Source organism: Colias croceus, chromosome 5 (assembly GCF_905220415.1).
Source record: "Colias croceus chromosome 5, ilColCroc2.1".
NCBI classification, from domain to species: domain Eukaryota; kingdom Metazoa; phylum Arthropoda; class Insecta; order Lepidoptera; family Pieridae; genus Colias; species Colias croceus.
Window position 1 is genome coordinate 2,302,426 of NC_059541.1, and position 17,403 is coordinate 2,319,828.

The 17,403-nt window shown below is 32.4% G+C and overlaps 1 protein-coding gene across 1 annotated transcript in view; it reads left to right on the forward strand.

Annotated features, from left to right (window-relative positions):
- Nucleotides 1–17,403, forward strand: part of LOC123692111 (nephrin-like) — a 148,263-nt gene that overhangs the window by 18,065 nt on the left and 112,795 nt on the right. Inside the window, exon 2 of the mRNA XM_045636755.1 lies at nt 2,946–3,113. Within this exon, the coding sequence (XP_045492711.1) occupies nt 3,017–3,113 (97 nt within the window). The 5' untranslated portion in view covers nt 2,946–3,016. The remainder of the gene's footprint in view (nt 1–2,945; nt 3,114–17,403) is intronic.

Sequence of the window (17,403 nt, forward strand, 5' to 3'; positions counted from 1 at the left end):
AACTATGCTTTTACCATGCTTAGCATGCCAAAGCTAAGCTTCGGGAAAACTGTTCAGCGGAAAATAGAGAGAAATTTAGAAAAATTCGTAATCGCTGCAATACTGTGTGTAGAGATGCACAACAACGCTACGTTCATAATGCAGTCGAGAACGGCGACCCTGCGAAAGTTTGGAAATTTCTTAAAACATTAGGAGTTGGTAAACCTCTAAATAACTTTCCCTCCCAAATTAATACTGACTCTTTAAACCAACACTTCTCCAATATTTCTACAGCCTTAGATGCCACAACTAAAAGTAGCACTTTAAATCGTCTTTCATCCTTACCAACTGCCAATTCTCCACCGTTCACTTTCTGTCAATTTTCTGTCTGTGATGTTAAGAAGAATATATTGTCCATATCCTCGAAAGCCATCGGTCCAGACTGCATTGGCCGTGATATGATTGTTCCTATCATTGATGTCATTGCTCCCATCTTAACCTTCATCTTTAATTCCTCAATCTCTTCCTCCACATTCCCATCTGTTTGGAAAGATGCTTTTATAATTCCTATTCCTAAAAAAACGAATCCCTCAAACTTTTCCGAATATCGACCCATCTCCATTCTTCCCTTCCTATCCAAAATACTTGAGCGTTTAGTTCAGGGACAATTATGCAGGTTCCTGAACAAAACTAATTCGTTTAATCCCTTTCAGTCTGGTTTCCGGCCCGGTCATAGCACGGCTTCTGCACTTGTCAAAATCACCGATGATATTCGATCTGGAATGGACAATCGGCAGCTCACTTTACTTGATTTTAGCAATGCTTTCAACACCGTCGATCACGACATCTTGCTGAGTTTGCTCTACTCTCTTAACATATCTCCAGCAGTAGTTGACTGGTTTCGTAGTTTTCTCCAAGGTCGTCGACAACGCGTTAAGATAGATGAGTCGATCTCTTCTTGGTGTAGCGTTTCAGTTGGCGTACCTCAAGGTAGCGTGTTGTCACCACTCCTGTTCTCTATTTTCATTAACTCTATATCCCTAAATATATCGTCTCTCTACCACATGTATGCAGACGACTTACAATTATACACTCAAGCCTCTCTCCTGGAACTTCCCAATGCTGTCAGTATCATGAATGCCGATCTTCGTTCTATTGTTGATTGGAGTAAAAACTATGGCCTAAAGGTCAACCCGTCGAAAACGCAGGTCATAATTATAGGCAGTTCAAAATTAATTGCTAAAGTTGACTGGTCAGTACTCCCTTGTATCGAAATTGACGCAATTCCCATTCCCTATTCTAGTACTGTAAAAAACCTAGGCCTCCACTTAGACCAAACATTGTCCTGGACGTCGCAGATTCAATTGGTGCGCAAAAAGATGTTTGGTGTCGCAGCATCCCTTAGGCGACTACGTAACATCTTACCGATTCCTACCAAAATTGCGCTTGCTCAGTCCCTCCTGTTTCCTATCCTAGATTACGCAGACGTATGTTATCCCGATCTCAACGAGTGTCAACTAAACTCCCTTGAACGCCTACAAAACCTCTGCATCAGATTCATATACGGTTTACGTAAGTATGACCATGTATCCGAATTTCGCGCTAGGCTCAAGTGGCTACCAATTCGTCTTCGCCGGAATACTCATATCCTACACTTCCTATACTCTATTCTGTTTGATCCTAGAACCCCTCCTTACCTTAAGCAAAATTTTTCATACCTTTCCTCTAACCACACTCTCTCCTTACGATCCTCGAACAATCTCGTGCTATCATTTCCACCCCATCATTCCAAATTCTTCCATTCCTCTTTCACCATTTCCGCAATTTCCCTCTGGAATGCCCTACCAGATTCGGTAAGAAGAGCTCCAAGCCTCCCAATTTTTAAAGCCAGTCTTAAAAAACATTACAGTACTTTGCTACAGGAAAATTAAGAACTCTCACTATTTCTCCTTCAAGTATCAAATTTTTCTATCCTCAGTCAGTATAACATAACATTATATAATATGTAAGTGTATGTGTATATATTATATTATGTATTGTATATATGTATTGTATATATTTATGTATTGTATATATTTATATATATATATTTTATATGTATTTATATATTTATCTATTTATGTGTATTATATTTATGTTTATTTAGTTTAGCATCTTAATATTTTTTTGTTTTTAAGTATTTCTTGCACTTTTATTTTATCTTGTGTAATATTTGTACATGAACTTTCACTCTTGTACCACGCCTACTCTCCTACTTCTCAGCTCTCCTTTGCTTTTTGGTTGTCTGGAAGAAATCGCTCATGAGCGATAAGACCGCCTACTGTACCCTGACCTCTTTTGCTGCTTTTATACTGTCTTTCTGTAAATTTCTGTGTGTACAATAAAGTATTTTTATTATTATTATGTATCTCAATTCCATAATACACGGGTACCATCATAAGGAAGGTACCCGGTCCTTTGGAAGGCTTACGTGGGGACACGGATCCAACACGCAGAGGCCCTTTCGAGAACTTTACTGTGTTGTGGGACACCAGCCGCAGCCTGCCCATGGCTGCACTTATTATTATTATTTTACTAACGTAAATGTTTCATTAATAATAAAAATTCATTAAATCATACAGTTCCTTTTCTTGTTGTATATTTATTAAATCAAACTGTGTGAATCGACATTTTTTGATACATTAATATTTCAGGTTGGGTACTACGATATATAGAATACTAGCTTTCAGCCTGCGGCTTCGCTCACTTAGACTAAAACCTAATAAATTTTACTAAATTATATAATACTAAAACCTTCCTCTTGAATCACTCTATCTTTAAAAAAGCGCTTCAATTTCCCTTACGTAGTTATAAAGATTCAAGCATACATAGGGACACAGGAATAGAGAAAGCGACTTTGTTATATACCATGTAAGTGATAATAATCAATTATTTCTTGACATATAAATGTAATAATTTTGTTCCAGCTCTGGACGACAGCAGAGAGGCGGTCCGCGCCAGTGTGTGCAATATAAATAAATTAGATAGTAAATGAACAATGCAATCAGCGTGGTTAACTGAACGGACTGTGTTGGCCTTCCTTCTCACCGCGGTGTTTTCGTCCCCATCGGCCACGCAGAACACTGTTATAACAGGTAAAATATATGTTATTTTATGGGTAATATTAGGCTAGAACCACAAACGCAGCAATGGAGTCACTAGGAGAAACTTTTTGGCAAAAAACAGGCGTAAATACAAAGACCTTTTAGCTAGAAATAGGGAATGGAATATCGATGAGCATCTTAGTAACAGACAGGCATTAATATAAAGAGTTATAGGCAAATAGAGCGCAAATACACGATAAAGAAGAACACATACAAAATAGAATGTAAATAATTAAGTAGAAATAAGTGTGTATTTTCCAGACATTGATACTATTTATAAAACATTAATGAAATCTGACATACCTCTTGCTTTGTCAAGACAAAACTTATTTTGCCTACAAATCTGAAAGGTGTTTGAACCTTGTAATTTCAAAGATGTTGAAATCGTGTGTCTCTTAGTCTAATTTGGATGTCTCTACTGATTATTATTGCTCTGCTAAGCTTGTTACAATACTTACTGCTACGTTAAAAGAGCGAAGATTCCTGGTTCGAACCCCGTCAGAGACTAACAAAGAAAGAAGTTTCAGTATAGCGAAAAAGTAAATCGAAGGGGAATACCAAAGCTGATCTTTAAACTCAAACTTTAACATTTATTTATCTGGACTTTTAAGCACTTTGGTCAGCGAATATATAAAAAACTAGCGGTTCGCCCCGGCTTCGTCCGTGGTACATATTTCGCAATAAAAAGTAGCCTATGTCCTTTCTCGGGTATCAAAATATCTCTATACCAAATTTCATGCAAATTGGTTCAGTAGTTTAGGCGTGATTGAGTAACAGACAGACAGACAGAGTTACTTTCGCATTTATAATATTAGTATAGATATAATAACTCTACTATAAGATGCGGGTATTAAAAATGCTGTTGCTGCTTTCGTATAATTCGCCTACGAAGGGCTACGAAAACTCGTAGCGACTAAATGTATATAGAATAATACTAAAACGTTTAGCAAACACTCAATTATTCATAATGTTAATTTTTACGGATAATAAATTACCACTAACATCAGAACGTTATCCATTAAATGTGTTTCAGGTATTTTACTGTTATAGTTTTCCATAAAATGTATTTAATAATAATACATGTTTGTGTCGTACCTATTTTATTAATTCTTATAACACCTATACAGAAGGGCCTTTAGGTCCTAAGAATAATAATCTTATCTTTTAATATATATAAATCTCGTGTCACAATGTTTGTCCTCAATGAACTCCTAAACCACTTAACCGATTATAATAAAATTCGCACACCATGTGCAGTTCGATCCAACTTGAGAGATAGAATAGTTTAAATCTCAAATCGTTTTAGAGAAAGCGGGCGAAGCCGCAGGCGGTAAGCTAGTATAATATAATAATTCTTTATTTGACAACAGAAAAAATATACATCTACATGCAATTATGGGATAACTTACATATAAGTAAAACATAAACCGTAGGTACAGTTAGTTGCGATATTTAAACAATGTCTCCTATACTAGGGAATATTATAAGTTTCTAATATCGCTTTCCTGGTCAATCATGACCTTAATTCCATAAACCAATTACGCCAAACCTTTTCAAAGTTTGATTATCCATCAGATCCTACCGAATCCCCTTAAACTATCAGTATAACGATAAGGATGAAACATGTTCTGAATTTCAAGTACTGAATATGATATTTTTCTTTCCCTGCGGTCAGGTTCAAGCGTTTATTAATGTTCTTGTCAGTTGCTTCATAATTATGTTTATTGAACGAAACTGTATGCGCCAAGCAAATTAAAACCTTGTAACAATTGTAATTGGGATGATTTTGAGTTGCACTTTAAAGGTGGTTTCTGTGGAACGTCACAAGGTTTAAAGGTCATTACTTATTAAGCATTCATGGGATTCTTTGTAGATGTAGCTGTGATACGTACATTTCAAATGCAAAGACGTGTAAATCAGCATTCAGTACCTCGGTGGGATGAATGTGGGATGCTCTTAAATATTTCACTAGTTTACCTTAGTTTTTCGAGACTTGGATGTTATTGCGTAGGATTTACACAAACGTTATGTAGTCTACAGAATAATAAATCAAACTTGAAATTATTATTTGGATTCGTTTATAATTAGGTACAACAACAACATACGAAACTCTGTCTGTTTGTTACCTTATAACGACTGAACTGATGAATTCAGATAAACTTTTTTGGATATAAATGAAGGAGGAAATATTGGAAAAGTACAGTAAAAACTTTTTGTCTCTAAATATCCTTAAAGGGTGAAAGTTGAAGGAAGTATCTATGAATCGAAACAGCTGTTACGCAATAGGGTGATTCTACAAGTAAAGCGAATTGGAACTTGTGAACATATCTCATATCATGTACAATTGTAAAATATATCAGCATATTGCTACATCGTATCAGCTAAGATGATAATACCGCTTTCTAGAAATATTTTACTTAATAATACTCTTTTACCTATATTGTATCTTCTTAAATATAGGTATGTGTCCATAATAAGCAAATTGTCTTTCTTTCTTTTTAAAATCTATTTGTATTTATTCTTGTATATTAGAAGTGGATAGCGATATATAATATATCAGCATTCTCCTGTACCAACCGAATCAACTGAAAATATACATCTTTTCAACAACATTTTACTGAAATATACTCTAATTGTAATTGTACGAAAGTCTATTACTTGTCATAATCTCCTTGTATTTCTCATTTTCTCTCTTACTACTCCGTTCAACTCCTTATATCAAGAGTATGAAAAACACGCGCGCATTTTCCAGGAAAGCTATATACATATAGGGTGCGCCTATTAATTACTGTCTAGTGACCCGGCTGCTCAATAATCTGCCTAACAATAACGCTGGAACATAATATTGTGTTTTTCGTAGAAAATTATGTTTCAAAGAAGTTGTTAATTTGTTTTAAAATGTAACACTATGTATTTTTATTGTGTGTTTCTTTGTGTGAGATTAGGCGAAGTTATATTATTTATTTGATACACCAATATTGTCTCAGTTAAAATTCACATAAGTACATTAATACTTAACTTTGATTTAATTCGATTATGAAAATAATATTTTTACAATTAGGTAATGAAAAAATAAACTCCAAATATAAATATAGTAGAGGACCTCGTAATTGACCAAATAAATAATACTTTATTTAGATAATTACAATTGTTCAGCACACTTATTTATTTCTTCAGAATTGCTTTCACTCTAGCGAAGCCTCTCTTGAATGAAATAGTAACTTGATAATATATATTTTGACGGAAGACATTTAAAACAACGTTTAATACATATCTAGCTATAAAATATAAACTGTACTTATATCTAACACAAAATGCATTTTTATAACAACCAATAACCAATTTTAATACAATATGTTAAAATGATACGAGTTTGTACGTGAAAAAAAATGCAATCAAAAACGTGTATCGTCGAAATAAAGTACAACATTCTAATCTACCAACCGGCAATTATTCACCCACACCAATAAAATGCTTTTTTATTTCCCTTTTTTTTTTGATTACCCAAAAACTGAATATTCTGTGCTATTTCACAATACGATATTCATTTTTAAATATAATATTATGGATTGAAACAATAGAACTTAATTACCACATACTGTACTTTTCATTTATAAACTTCTTCGTTCTTCTCTTTTCTCCTATAAACTCTTTAAATCAACACAGTTTCAAAATTATGCTAAATACTCGCTATGTTATTATGCTTAATTCAAAGTTCATAACAACCAACATTCAAACAAAAACTTGAACATATTATCGCGCTAACACCAAGTTAATTTCCGAGCATTATGACCGCCGAAATCCCACCGATCCCGTGTAGATTTACGGAAAATATGACCCACACCTAATAGAGAATTCCTTCCACCGAGATTTCTTTTATTCACAGTAAATCCTTCTTTTTTCTGACCAAATTGGATTATTTTCCACGGCGCGGTTAAATACTGAATGGGCTATCGACATTTTGCTGCCGCCTCAGGTTCCTTTATTAATGCCCGCAATATTTTTTCGGTGCCGCACTGAAAATACAATATTATTTATATTGGCCTCTAAGCTTTTTTTGCAAAAAACGTATCTTTATTGACGCGTATTATGTTTCAGAGACTGTGCAAACATAAATAAATTTTTCTTTTGCTGTAAAGCGATCAGACCGCCACTTGTTCACGTTTTTATGAGCCTATTTTATATTTATGCTCTTTATTGTTTTCTTTGTTACGTCATACGTTGATTCTATACTTAGTAAATACAACACTAATCCCAATGCTTTCTAAAAGAGATTGTTTACGCGTTCTCTATATTATATAATACTAGCTGCTCCGCGCGGTTTCACCCCCGTGGCTCCACTCCTGTTGGTCGTAGCGTGATGTTATATAGCCTTATAACCTTCCTCAATAAATGGGCTATCTAACACCGAAAGAATTTTTCAAATCGGACCAGTAGTTCCCGAGATTAGCGCGCTCAAACAAACAAACAAACAAACAACCAATCAAACAATCAAACAAACTCTTCATCTTTATAATATTAGTATAGATTATATTATGCTATTGAAAATACATATATAGTTTTAGTTGTACAAATATCAAAATTATTTCTGTAACGTGCGAATATTTTTTGTATTGCATGAAATGTTTGAAATCTAAAATGCCTAACAGGCGTCAATGTGGAAACATATAAAATTATTTCAAAGCGATAGTTGTGAAATTTTGGCACTTGTGTAGCTGTCGAGATTTAACTATTAATTTAGGAAATAAAATGTAATCCACGAATACTATGATGAAAATATTAGGTATTTTTATTTGAGCTATGGTAAATAGAATTACTTACAAAGTGTTTATTTATTTATTTATTAACAGTTAAGTGTTATTTATTTATTAAGTGTTTATTTATTTCTTTATTTATTTATTTAAGTGTTAACAAAATATTTCTAGCCATTGTTTCTGTACAAAGTTAAATTCTTCTTTTTAGTCTTTAGCACTGAGAACAGACTCAAGAATTTAAAAAGTACTATTTATTCTTATCTTACTTATGTAAAAAATGTACTAGTTCAGAGATTCTACTACAGTATTAAGGAATATATGGACGATAAAAACTCATGGAGGGTTGTCCCATAAAAACCACATACCAGTGCCATGTGCCATGCCAGTTCTTTGGCATATTATTTATATATGATTATATTATGTAGTTATTTTGTAAAATTAAATTGTAAAACTGACATGATTTAAAAGAGCAACTAACTATGGAGTTTCAAGCCGGTTCTTCTCCGTAGATACTGCTTTCCGAATTGGTGGTAAATGTTAAAAATATGTAATGACGTTTCAAAAGTGCTTCTAGAAGAAGTCTAATTGAATAAATAAATGTTTGAGTTTGAGTATCTATTATTATTTATATATTATCTTCTATTATTTCGTCATTGTATGTTTTACACCTACGATATTATAACAGATATTAAATTAGCATCATAATAATATTAAAGTACATAATTCAAGTACTTAATTCAAGTATAATAGTTTGAAACGTATTCAAAGTTCGAAACAGATTTTTAACGATATAATAGTACGCCTGAATTTCGCACGTAATCAAAGTAGCAATTAAATGCTTGATAACCGAAAAACCGTAATCACATGCTATGAATAATTTATTAACTCAATTTCTATCATGATGATATCCGCCTATGAATATTAATGTACACGGAAAGACATGTTGGGTTGTATTAGCGGTAAATTATTTCTAATATAATCGTGATTAGCAATATGCTATTAGAGAATTATGCAATGTGTACCTTATTCGAGAGTTAAAAGAGTTTATTTTTGAATACCTTATTATTTTTCGTACCTATCTGATGTTTATGAGGGGTTAATTTTTTGGTTAATCTTCTAATTGAGTAATCTATTGAACCAGCTGTCAATGCATTATGTGTCCGGAAGGTGTCTTAATAAATGGATATACAATAAGGCTTTTAGTAAACATAATTTCTGATTTATTTCTAAACATAGGTAGATACACATATATTATTATTACTTGAGACATACCTACATCTTTAATGTATGCTCATAATCCTCTCTTAATAATATGTACATAAATTACATGTTGAATTTAATTCATATACCTATATAATTTATATTATGATGATATACTGCTAAAGCTCTTTGTATTAATGTGTCAGTAATTACATAAAAATATTTTCACATAAAATTATTATTAAAATGTGATAACTTGCGATGCTTGCTTGTGATACGTAGTCGTATAACAAAATTGTCAAGGCAAAAATAGCGAATCGCGCCTTAAAATTTCACCAAAATTGCGCTTTGTTCTGAGTGACATAAAAATACAGCGTTTGTCATGTTTATAAATTATTCCCTACAAATGTTTCCTCGGAAACATTTTTGAGATTGTCTATCTTCCATTTTGCGGTCGCAAAGCTCTCTCGAATGAAATTATCTTTTAAAAGCCGGCATATAACGTTTTTATTGTGCTTTTAGTAATGCAAAGATTAAAGGGGACATTGAGAAAATATTCTATTATAAATATCATCATCTCAAGTAAAATAATAAATTGCGGTATTGTGAGTTGTACTCATTATTTCGTATTATATAGTTTATGTATTGTTGTTGTAACAAGACGAAGATCAAATGGCCTGATATAATAATTAAACTTGGATGTTTTGACCTTTGAAGTTAAATCTGTGCGTGTTTATGTTTCTCAACTCGAGTTTGTAACAAAATAATAATAAACAGTTATTTCAATATTTGTGGAATTTAATTTGGAATTGAATGAAAACGTTTTGGGATTACCATTATGTGTATTTAAGGAATTCAATGAATATAAACAAACAAGATATCTATATAGCTTTAATTATACTGTAGAACTGATAACAGTTCTATTTTGAGCTTAATTTTAATAGAATTGCTATCACAAATAATCTAAGATCTTTTCTATTTGATAATAATTATTCGAGTAATACAGGAATCTAATAATCTAAACTGACCGATTAAGACGGTTTATTACCAGACCACTTGCAATTGGGCAATAATTTGTTTTGCTCATGCCAAAATCCACTCGGAGCTCGACCATTAAAAAGGGAATTTATTCACAAAGACAACCGCAGAATCCAGTGCAAATTGTCAAAAACAACAAATTGATCGATTCGTTATCTAAAACCGCTAAACGTAGCCGGGGCACGTTTGAACGAGATAGCGGCAAAAATTGGCGAGCTCTTTCATATCGCACGTTTTATTTATGCGCTACGAATATCGAATATTTTATGACACATTTAGATGGCTATTTTCTTGTATACGTATAATAAAACTAGCGAAGTTTGCACACCTAGAGATACCTGTTTAAGAGTCCAAGGACTGTTAAACTTGGTGTGTTCAAAGTTTTTTTTTAATGATTTTTTATGTCTTTAGACCTGGCCACAAAATTAGTACGTATTAATTAAATAAACCTGAATGAACAGATCTGGATAAATCAATGAAATTAGTATGAATGACATTTTACTATGAGTTATGATTTTTTAAATGTAAGGGATGCAGCTTACCTTATTTTCTTGCAAGATGTAAAAAAAAAACACGTATAAACCTTATCTTCGACTCTTCCCTATCTGTATAAATTATTGACAAACATAAGTTTCCAAACTTCAATAAAAGGGTCTAACGCATCTCACCCTTATAAAAGAAGGATCATGTATTCGACAAGAGTCTAAAAATCGTCCATACTAGCTGCAGTTATAAATATAAAAATATGACTTATAAATGCAAAACACAAAAGTGTAAGAATTAATATTATAATCAAACATTACCAGTGATTTATTCTAAAACTATATAAGAATTAAGAAAACGTTTATGATGATAAAAACAGCATAAAATACGTAGATATATAATTCATGTAATATCTTATCACTACATAGTATAAAACAAAGTCGCTTTCTCTGTCCATAAGTCCCTTTGTATGCTTAAATCTTTAAAACTACGCAACGGATTGTGATGCGGTTTTTTTAATAGATAGAGTAATTCAAGAGGAAGGTGTAAGTACATAATTTATTAGGTTTTAGAAGTTTGGCGGGCGAAGCCACGGGCGGTAAACTAGTTAGTAATAAAATTGTTCAAGCAGTTAATATCGATTGTAGTAAAAAAGGGTTTTTTGTTCACAAACATTTCTTATCGTTTTGGCAGAGCTCTCGCTTTTTCGTGCCATATCGGTTTTTCTAACCATCCATTCATGTTTATTGCTCAATCGTTGAGCAGCATCTTGGTTAATTAAAGTGTAGCAGATTTAGTATTACTTTTAGGTAAAATAATTAAAGACTATTTTTTGTAGAAGCACTTTACGTTAAGCGCCATTTGCATGATGCTATTTTCTTGTACATTCAAGGGCAATTATTGAATACAATACTTTAGGCGTAACTTTCAATAAATAATCAATGTTACTATTAATTGTACTAGGTACCTACGCAAGTCATTTATCGCTTCAAGTGAAATGTATATGCCACGGGAAAGAAATTTGTGTCGTGAATTAGAAGAATTTGGAAACATATCCTTTATATTGTATCTTCTGATTAATATGAGGTTCATAAAAAAGCAGTTTAAAGAAAACAGTCAATTGCAGTTATAAGTCATAATTCATAAATCTTTATTTACGTTAAACATAGTATTTTTAGATGTTACATTTTTACTTATAGCAGGTACAACATGTTTATTGTTTAGCCGTCATTTAAAAACAGCATGCAAATTTTATAATTGTATATAGAACAATGTATCCAATTAAATTATCAATGTTAATTACAAAATTATTACTTATATCATATAAATTAGCTTGTCAATCATAATTTTATTTTATTAACCGACTTCAAAAAAAGGAGGAGGTTATCAATTCGGCCGGTATATTTTTTTTTTATTTTTTTTTTATGTATGTACACCGATTACTCCGAGGTTTCTGAACCGGTTTACGTGATTCTTTTTTTGTTCGATGCGGGATGGTGTCGAATTGGTCCCATAAAAATTTTATTCGAATAGGCCCAGTAGTTTTTATTTTATGAGCATTTTTGTCTGTAGGTATTTGTAAATTTTGCAAGTGCAAGTTTGAAGTCGGTTGTTTTTAACGCAGTTATCACTTGTTATTTCTCTTATATATTCATAAAACTTTAAGTCACAGTTTGATGGCTATCTTATAGATAAGCAATATGAAACAATCAAAACATTGCACGTCCATGCTGTCTGTACAAAGTTTAACTATTGAAATTGAAATTTAAATATTAATGCATAATACACCTCTATCAGTGGCAGCTAAATGCAATTTGTCACGATATGCCGTTGACAACAGCGAATGTACAATGGTAAATTTTAATACGACTTGTTTAGGCTCACATACGATAAATAATTTATTTAACATGCACCAACTAATAGACGAACCTAATTTGTGCTTATTAAAGTATTATATATGGGTTTCGGATTAAATGGCGTTTTGTACGTGAATTTATATTCTATTTGAGGTTGATTTTCGCTTGAAGCTTGAAGAATTTATTGCTATGGCGCTTTGAATACTGCGAAAAGCTTCTGTTATTTTGGTTTATCATTGCTCCTATTTGGTGTGGCGTGTTTGATTAAATCAATTATGTTGGACGTATGCTCACTGAATATTTAGTTTATATAATATATACATGTAGCGTATTGATGCTATTTGTGACTTTTGATGTGTAAAATGTCGTCGGTAAAATTCATGATTAGGTTTTCAATAATATAAGACGCAGAATTAAAAAAGGTATAAAATATTACTTTATTTTGGCTTTTCATAGTCGATAGAAATTGTGAATAAAGAAAAATTAATTCTGAAACAGGTCATTCTTGTTATTTCAATACGTTTTTAATTCATATCTTAGAATATAATATTATATTATCGCGTATAAAAAGTATCTGTCATACTACATCTAAATATATAGCATCATGCGTGTTTAAAAAAGGTTTTTGATAACATTAAAGCACACACGCTCCATATACAAAAACAACGTCACTCAAAAATACAATTTATCTCAAAACAATCTCTTATTACCAGAACAGTAAACCACATTTTCCCATGCATTACAATTTACGATACTCGCAAACGCCCAAGTGGTGTAAGCTTGGAATCTATTCAATAATTTCAGTAAAAAACAGTCGTTGACGGAATGACGGTCTCGGCCCATTGAACGATAAATCTCCGAGAAGATAAGCCCGGGATGGTATCAGTGCGGAACGGGACGTAGAACATAAGCGATTGAAGACGATTTTCGTTGAATTAAAATTGTGATATTGGAATTTCAGGTGATTTTTTAGAGTTGTGTATATTTTTAATTATCTTATAGAGGTTGGTACCTATGAGTCATTCATAATGATATTATATTGTGTCCTTTACTTTAAAATATATATGTGAAAAGACACAAATTAAATACAAGAAGACTTGTTTGTTAGAAACAAATAGAAAACGCATTATCCTTGTCTGAGCTTAGTTTTTAATGAAAATGGATTCCATTCGAACATTCTAATCCATCACCGCTTTCCACAAAGTAGCGTAATCACCCTTCCAAATGTCAAAAAGTTTTGCACTTTATGAGCGCAAAAAACAAAAAAAATCTAAAAACTTTAACCTTAATTATATTAGTAACACGATAAAACAGGACGAAAAGTGAAACTTTGAAATTAATTTAATTTTTTAACTTGTCAAAAAATAATTTAGCAAAAGGTCGCCGACGGTACCAACTAAAAAGTTAAAAGGAACTTTTATCAATTTCTCACATCTAATTGAATATCTATTTATATATTTTATATATTTTACAAATTTCTTATTTGATTCCATTGGTACTGCATACATAAGACGAACCCACACCGTCTGTACGTTCTACCACAAATCCCAGCGATGCCCGAGTAATTATTTGAACAATAAACAGCAGAACCAGCAAAGTCGAACTATATTCAACATTTCTAATCCCCACTTACCTCGCTGGACTTCGAAACACTCCCAGAGGCTCCCAGAGGCGCTCCCGTATTCACAAACGTTCTTACGTACATAGCATGAAGATAGTAAATTATGTAGAACGGACTTAACACGACGATTGTAGCCTGCATTTATATAAACACACACAAGTCTTCACTACCATGTACTAATTAATTTAAAATTAAATAATTCGCATTTAAATAACAATTTAAAAATAGATTCTACAAAACTCTTTATTACTAAGACAAAAACACAGATACACGTGTCAAATTTTCTCTTTTATTAAAATTTCAATTAAAATATAAATGAAAGGCTTTTTAATATACTTGCATATTGAAGTCGGGAATTCAATTCCATGTAATTATTGCGAACTGAAAATGGTATTTAATTCAACCTTGAATAAATAATTAACTGTTTCGACACGTTGCTCATAAGTTATTTCATTCTGTTAAAAATTATGCGGAATTTTTAGAATCGACTTAAAATTAAAATCATAATTAATGAGGATAAAGGAGCATTAATATTAATTATGTGAAACAATACATTGTTTCTGTGTTACATTTCAATCAGCTTGACCCAGTGACCAAGTGGTTAAGTCCTAATTTAAACGAATAGTTTTGAAAGAAAATGTGGAAATACGAAAATTTTCAATTCAACTCCACATTATCCATAACATCATACATACCATTAAAGGAAAATATAAAATACCAACATGAACAGAAAACTAGTACTTTCAAAACGAGATATTAGATATAGAGTAATTATAGAGACATCTGATATTTCCTTATTCGTATTTTCCAATGTTCTCATATCAGGTAAATAATGAGGGATACTTCTAAACTGATGATGATGATAAATGGCCAATATAACACAGAAAATTCAAACGTACAATACATACAAATAGATTAGTTCATAGTATTAGTAGTCAAGAAGTAGACTCCCTCCTCCTTTAGGCTGGTTGCAGAGCTTGACCGACCGTCAGTGCGTACCGTCGGTCCTGACGATACGCATCAACAATTGTATGACTATGACACTAATGCGCATGACAATACGCGTGCGTATGGTCGGTCTAGCTATGAACGGTTTTATGAATTTCCATACATAATATGACAAGCGCGACTGACGTACGCACTGATGGTCGGTCAAGCTCTGCAACCAGCCTTAGGCTCCCTTTAAGCCCATAGATATAGTGATAAAGATAAATGTACAACATACATCATCACATTCCTGTTTCTAGGGTTAACAGCTCATCTCTCCAGCAATAAGTCAACATAAATTGGTTTGAATCGTGTGTCACGCTGCGTTTAAAGGGTGCGTCATTTATGATGGAATGGTTCTTACGTAAACAATAAACACCCCTTACATTGATTCCAGATAGATTACAGGGGGTTATAACTAATGCGCTATAATAAAAGCGAAGACAATTTTGGGGGAATAAAAGAAAATTGATCTATACTCATATTTAAGGTAACTATAGGATTTAGGACACTTTCCCCATTTTCTGACCAAAAAGTGCATTTTATTTTATTTTTTACTCTGTCTGTTTTGTAAAGTATGATACGATCTTTGGAATATTTCTAATAGACGCATTTTTAGTGTATTTAAACTTCAGATCAATAAACAATCGCCTATAACTTGAGCCGTGCCAAAAACAACGAGGCCCAGATAAACTTCTTCGAATGCTCTGATTTCTCGCTTCCCGGCTCCGATTATCGTAGTTTCGGATGCAATAACTACGTATCACGTCCAAATACAATCTAGGTATATATTATTGTACTTTCAAGACGTCTGGCATCTTGAGAAAAAGGCTAACGATAACGCTTTAGTTCGGAAAATGTGAAATGTTTGATGGTAGGATTGCTAAAGTACCAAATTTTGAAGATAAAATTAAGAATGATCTCAGTTACTTATTTATAATATTCTAGCATTAATATTATTATAGCATGTTTATGCTTTTTGTACTGTTAAGCAAGCCCCTTCTAGGCAATAATAACTTCTGAAGTTAACAGAAGTTCAAACTTGATTCCTTTCAAATAATAATTAACTATATACGGATTACGGTTTTGAATAAATTATAGATTCAAACCAATCGTTAGGAAAGATAATATTTATTTTTAGCTATAATAATATGTTGTAAGGGTATGTTACTTATATGTTTATGCTTAAATTTGGAAGAACTTGATGACATCATTATCATCATCAGCTCATATTATATGTTCCCATTGCAGGTACACGGGCCTTTTAGGAGGGAACGGGCGTTAATCTACCACGCTGGCCAAATGTAGTTTGGCAGATTTCGTATTATTATGTCGTCACAGAATACATAATAGTATATCTAAACGCTATGTCGTCTAACTTTAGATTCTTGGACATGTCGCTTTAATAATATTTTTGCCTGTCAAATATTATGCCTGTCTTTTGATTTATTCTTATCTATATATTCTTCACTCTTATTCCTTTTAATTACATTTCTAAAATACAATTCACAAACAATATTTATTGTACTGTTGTTCGTGTCGGGCGTAACGTAATCCGAAGTCGTAGACACAAAAACTCGACTGTGTAAGGTTTCTCACGTACGTTTCCTGAACTACCCTCAATAACAGATTCAGTAACGCGACACTAATACTGTCGGCTTAAAAGTTGAACCCTTTGTGGTATTGTGACGCTTTAATTGTACACTACTCTCTTAAATATAGTTGTAAGGAGTAGGTTTTTTCGGTACATCATCATTTTTCATTTTCCAATTTCTAAAAAAATCTGTATACTCGTAATTTTACGCATTTTTGTTTGTAACATTTTATTTTATTTTATATTACGTTTAGTTATATATACCTACTATGATAATTCTTATAACGAATGCCCTTAATCCTCACAAAGGTCCTGTGTATAAATAACTCTTTATGTAAAATATAATTTACATTCTATACTAATATTTTTTATCACAAAAGTATCCTGTGTTCCATATTTTAAGTTTGCTCAACGTGGAAAATAGACGAAATGTGTCCGTATTTAAAAACATGAAGATTTATTTTGACGTCTGTACATTTATTTCCCTCTGCACATACATTCATTAAACATCGTGAGAACCAAACGTTACACTGCACTTAAAACTCCATATACATTGTATATTTAACCACGAAACTTTTAGCACAAGTTGGCCTTTTAAGAGCGAAATAAAACACGTCTTCGTGTTGAAGTTAGACGTAAGAGTGCCAAATGGGGCTCTATCCTTCTTTTATAGCGATAAATTTAAGCTTAGAGATAAGTGCCATAGTGAACATTTAGTTTTACAGGCCAATGTAAAGGGTTAGGTAAT